General features: G+C 49.5%; 1 protein-coding gene across 1 annotated transcript; it reads left to right on the top strand.

Moving 5' to 3' along the window:
• Nucleotides 1–268: 268 nt before the first annotated feature.
• LOC119928924 (transcription factor HES-5-like) lies at nucleotides 269–1,220 on the top strand. The gene is made up of 3 exons (XM_038747460.1): nucleotides 269–350; nucleotides 567–747; nucleotides 886–1,220. The coding sequence occupies exons 1-3, from the start codon at nucleotides 288–290 to the stop codon at nucleotides 1,125–1,127; spliced, it is 486 nt and encodes a 161-aa protein (XP_038603388.1). The 5' UTR covers nucleotides 269–287; the 3' UTR covers nucleotides 1,128–1,220.
• Nucleotides 1,221–5,906: the final 4,686 nt, after the last annotated feature.

The raw sequence follows: 5,906 nt of genomic DNA, 5'->3' as shown, positions 1-5,906 counted from the left end.
CCGGCGCGTTCCCAGATTGTGGCCTGGCGTCTGTCCCCCCCGTCCCCCCCCAATCCCCACCTGCTCTCGGGGAGAAGGTCATTATCCCCTGGTTTATTCAGGGCCAGTGGAGCGTGCAAGAATGGGTGCTCGCCCATTGTCCCTCCAGTCCTTCCCATTGGCTACCGACTGTGGGAACCGCCGGACAAGCAGAGCCCCACAGTTTCTCAGCGAGCCCATCTCCCATAAATAGCAGCCACCCTGTCAGCCCCACAGAACACGTTTTCCCTCCCGCCCAGGATACCTCCATGGCTCCAAGCGCTCTTTTCCTGGAACCCAGCGCTCTGCTCACGCCCAAAGAGAAAAACAAAGTAAGTCGACCCTTCTCCCCTCTCCCAACGCCTCCCGAATCCATCCATCAATCGTATTTATTGAGTGCAGAGCACTGGGAGGTACAAGTTGGCAACATATAGAGACAGGCCCTACCCAACAGTGGGCTCACAGTCTAAAAGTCCTGAAGCGCCGGGCCTCGTCGAGACTAACGGCCTTCTCTCTTTTTTGATTTTTCCCTCCCCTTCCCTGGTTAGCTGAGGAAGCCCGTGGTGGAGAAGATGCGCCGCGACCGCATCAACAGCAGCATCGAGCAGCTGAAGCGACTGCTGGAGACCGAATTCCAGAGGCGCCAGCCCCACTCCAAGCTGGAGAAGGCCGACATCCTGGAGATGACCGTCAGCTACCTGAAACAGCAAACTCACCTGCAGGTCAAAGGTGAGCGTCGGCCCCCCTTGCCCGGAGTGGGTGGAAGGGAGAGGGAAAGGATTGGGGAGGGGGAGTGTGAATGTATGTGCCAGGACATTCAGGACTGTTTCTTGATTCGGTCTAATATTTCTCCTTCTCTTCCTCTAGCTGCCGGGGCCTTGCACAAGACTTCCCAGCTGGACTTCAAGGAGGGCTACTCCCGCTGCCTGCAGGAGGCTTTCCATTTCCTCTCCCTGCACAAAGTCCAGACGGAGACCCAGACCAAACTCCTGAGCCACTTTCAGAAGACCCCCGTGCCTGCCCCTGAGGGCCTCTACCCTCTGTTTCCCCCAAACCCGCCCAAGCAGGCCGCTCTGAAGACCCCCAGCCCTCTCTGGAGACCCTGGTAGACCAGGACACTGTCCGGACGCCTGGACGCTTTTCCTCTCTATTTCCTTCTAAATGTGAAATCCAGAGGAAGGAGGGGCGGGGGGCTTCCTTGATTTCTTCCCCCTTCCCCCTCCTCCTCTTTTCAGTAGGGAATATTATTTCCCCTTGTTATTTATGTAGGAGAATGGAATACTACTAAATCTCCTGGGGGCAGGGGGAGGAGGGGCTGAGTATTCTGTTGGTTGGTGTGAACCAATGCAGCATTGGGTTGGGGGGTTACCCACGGGGTGGGAGGGGGTGGGGGGTCTTCGTTGAAGGAGCCTTCATGGGGCGTTGCGTGTTATGTATGTTACAGTGGTACAGTAAGATTGCGCATAGAGGCAGTTTGGAGACCTTGGCAGGAGGTGACTTGCATTGGCTGGAAATTGCCACTGGTTTGGTTGGATGGGCCAGTGGAAAGGAGCAGGCCAGAGGGCAACCTGCTTGGGTGGGGGCGGGAGGGGGGCCGGAAGAAATTACTGCATTTCAGTAATTCAGTAGTCTGCCCCCAACCCCTGCTCTTTGCTACCTTATAGCCCTGCCAAGGTAGAGGCTGGCTTAGCCCAAGAGAGGCTAGCCACCCGTGTATGGAACATTTCTATGATAGGACTATTTTTTTTTTCTGTTAATGAAAAAGGCCGGATGAAACTGCTTTATATTAAAGGCATTTAAGTGGGAGCTGGGAGGTTTGAATGTTATACATTTTTTTTGGAAGTGTCCAGTTGTCTCCAGCAGTTGAGAGCGCCGTTGCCACGGTGACCGGCTGACTCTGGATTCGGGGTGGTTGAAGCCCCAACAGCTGAGACGGGACCCCTCCGTGGGGCACGGCCCGGGCTGTTAACAGGGCGGATTGGGAGTGCATACTGTGTATGCGTTTGTGCGTTTGTACCAGATGCGTTGGTAAAGCTGAATAAAAGTGCTTTGATGTGCAAAACCCTCTCTGTCTGGTGTTTCTCTGCGAACACGGCCCCCAGAAATGCCAACCTCTTCAATCCCCAGCCCACAGACTCCACCCGCTGCTGGCAGACTCACCGTTTGATGATGCTAATAATGATGGCATTTGTTAAGCGTTTACTAAGTGTGAAGCACTGCCCTAAGTGCTGGGGGCGATACAAGGTGATCAGGTTGTCCCACGTGGGGGCTCACAGTCTTAATCCCCATTTTACAGACGAGGTAACTGAGGCTCAGAGAATAATAATAATGATGGCATGTATTAAGCGCTTACTATGTGCAAAGCAGTATTCTAAGCGCTGGGGAGGTTACAAGGTGATCAGGTTGTCCCACGTGGGGGCTCACAGTCTTAATCCCCATTTTACAGACGAGGTAACTGAGGCTCAGAGAATAATAATAATAATGGCATGTATTAAGCGCTTACTATGTGCAAAACAATATTCTAAGCGCTGGGGAGGTTACGAGGTGATCAGGTTGTCCCACGTGGGGGCTCACAGTCTTAATCCCCATTTTACAGATGAGGTAACTGAGGCTCAGAGAATAATAATAATGATGGCATGTATTAAGCGCTTACTATGTGCAAAGCGATATTCTAAGCGCTGGGGAGGTTACAAGGTGATCAGGTTGTCCCATGGGGGGCTCACAGTCTTAATCCCCATTTTACAGACGAGGTAACTGAGGCTCAGAGAATAATAATAATAATAATGGCATTTATTAAGTGCTTACTATGTGCAAAGCAATATTCTAAGCGCTGGGGAGGTTCCAAGGTGATCAGGTTGTTCCACGGTGGGCTCACAGTCTTAATCCCCGTTTTTCAGATGAGGTAACTGAGGCACAGAGAAGTTAAGTGACTTGCCTAAAGTCACACGGCTGACAACTGGCAGAGTCAGGATTTGAACCCGTGACCTCTGACTCCAAAGCCCTCACCCTGTCCACTGAGCCACGCTGCTTCTCATAGAGAAGTTAAGTGACTTGCCCAAGGTCACACAGCAGACATGTGGCGGAGCCGGGACTAGAACCTGTGACTTCTGACTCCCAAGACCATGTTTATCTGCTGTGCCCCAAAGGCTTCACCTTGGGGGGAGAAACCGAGGATGCTTCACCCTGTGTTGAGCAGTTGTGATATTTGTTGAACGCTTACTATGTCGCAGGCACTGTAACTAAGCGCTGGGATGAACACAAGCAAATCGGGCTGGACAAAGTCCCTGTCCCTTTAATCCCCACTGCAAAACACTAAATGAGGGTGTAAAAGATCTCACCATGGTCCCGCCCATCTCCTGCTACAGCTTCAGTGTCCATCACACTGTGGCTCACAGTCCTAACCTTCCGGGAGGCATCCACACAAGTCCCCTCTACCGAGGCTCTTCCAAACACTAAGTGCACTAACCTGAAGAAGCAGCATGGCTCAATGGCAAGAGTGTGCCATTGGGAGTCAGAGGTCATGGGTTCAAAACCCGGCTCCGCCACTTGTCCTCTGTGTGACCTTTGGCAAGTCACTTCACTCTCTGGGCCTCAGTTCCCTCATCTGTAAAGTGGGGATGAAGACTGTGAGCCCCATGGGGGACAACCTGATCACCTTGTATCTCCCCCAGCGCTTAGAACAGTGCTTGGCACATAGTAGGCACTTAACAAATATCACCGTTACTACCCAGCGCTTAGAACAGTGCTTTGCACATAGTAAGCGCTTAATAAGGGAAGAGCCCGGGCTTGGGAGCCAGAGGTCATGGGTTCGAATCCCGGCTCTGCCACTTGTCAGCTGTGTGACCTTGGGCAAGTCACTTAACTCCTCTGAGCCTCAGTTCCCTCATCTCTAAAATGGGGATAAAGACTGTGAGCCCCACGAGGGACAACCTGATCACCTTGTATCCCCCCAGTGCTTAGAACAGGGCTTCGCACATAGTAAGCGCTTAACAAATGTCATCATTATTATTACTATTACTAAGAGCTGGGGCAGATACAAGCCAATCGGGTTGGACACAATCACTGTCCCAGATCACCTTGTCTCCCCCCCCAGCGCTTAGAACAGTGCTTTGCACATAGTAAGCGCTTAACAAATGCCATTATTATTATTATTATTATTATTATTATTATCATTATTATTACTATTATTATTAACCTGGGCCCAGGAGAGGGAGAGTTTAGAGCTTTGCCGCCACCTAATGGCTCTCGGGGTGGTTGGTCAATCGATCAATCGTATTTATTGAGCGCTTACTGTGTGCACAGCACTGTGCTAAGCGCTTGGGAAGTACAAGGTGGCAATCAATCCATTCATTCATTCGATCCTATTTATTGAGCGCTCACTGTGTGCAAAGCACTGTACTGAGACCTTCGGAAAGCACAATACAACATCAGACACATTCCCCGCCCTACCCCCTTCCCCTTCCCACAGCACTTGTATATATTTGTACAGATTTATTACTCTATTTATTTTAACTTATTTACTACTATTTACTACTTATTCTACTTATTTACTACTTATTCTACTACTTGTTTACAACATATTTACTACTCTATTTTGTTAATCCATTCATTCATTCAGTCGTATTTATTGAGCGCTTACTGTGTGCAGAGCACTGTACTAAGCGCTTGGGAAGTACAAGTCGGCAACAGAGTCGGCCCCTACCCAACAACGGAAGCGCTTACTATTCACTCAATCTTATTTGTAGAGCGCTTACTATGTGTCAAGCACTGTTCTAAGCTTTAGGGGAGACAGGGGACTCTTTTAGACTGTGAGCCCACTGTTGGGTAGGGACTGTCTCTATATGTTGCCAATTTGTACTTCCCAAGCGCTTAGTCCAGTGCTCTGCACACAGTAAGCGCTCAATAAATACGATTGATTGATATAAGCAGGGAAGAGTGATGGTTTGGCAGATTTGAGGAGGGAGGGCGTTCCAGGCCAGAGGCAGGATTCATTCATTCATTCAATCGTATTTATTGAGCGCTTACTGTGTGCGGAGCACTGTACTGTCTCCCCCTTCTAGACTGTGAGCCCGCTGTTGGGTAGGGACCGTCTCTATAAGTTGCCAACTTGGACTTCCCAAGCGCTTAGTACAGTGCTGTGCACACAGTAAGCGCTCAATAAATACGATTGAATGAATGAATGAATTGTATGCAGAGCTCAACGGCAGGGTAGGTGAGGAATAAGCGCTTAGTACAGTGCTCTGCACACAGTAAGGGCTCAATAAATACGATTGATTGATTGATTGATTGATTAATTTTTATTGAGCACTTACTGTGTGTGGAGCACTGTACTGTCTCCCCCTTCTAGACTGTGAGCCCGCTGTTGGGTAGGGACCGTTTCTATATGTTGCCAACTTGGACTTCCCAAGCGCTTAGTACAGTGCTGTGCACACAGTAAGCGCTCAATAAATACTGTTGAATGAATGAATGAATTGTATGCAGAGCTCAACGTTAGGGTAGGTGAGGAATAAGCGCTTAGTACAGTGCTCCGCACACAGTAAGTGCTCAATAAATACTTTTGAATGAATGATTGAATTGTATGCAGAGCTCAACGGCAGGGTAGGTGAGGAATAAGCGCTTAGTACAGTGCTCTGCACACAGTAAGGGCTCAATAAATACGATTGATTGACTGATTGATTGATTGATTGATTGACTAGGCCTCTTGGAAAATTCTGTAATTGAGGAGGGCTGACACTGATCAAAGCGGCTACAGTCCTTTTAGACTGTGAGTCCACTGTTGGGTAGGGACTGTCTCTATAATGTTGCCAACTTGTACTTCCCAAGCGCTTAGTACAGTGCTCTGCACACAGTAAGTGCTCAATAAATACGATTGATTGATTGATTAATAA

The sequence above is a fragment of the Tachyglossus aculeatus genome, chromosome 5 (genome assembly GCF_015852505.1).
Source record: "Tachyglossus aculeatus isolate mTacAcu1 chromosome 5, mTacAcu1.pri, whole genome shotgun sequence".
In the NCBI taxonomy this organism is placed as follows: Eukaryota; Metazoa; Chordata; class Mammalia; order Monotremata; family Tachyglossidae; genus Tachyglossus; species Tachyglossus aculeatus.
The sequence above is the reverse complement of the archived record's forward strand: the minus strand, read 5'-3'. Positions and strand labels throughout refer to the sequence as shown.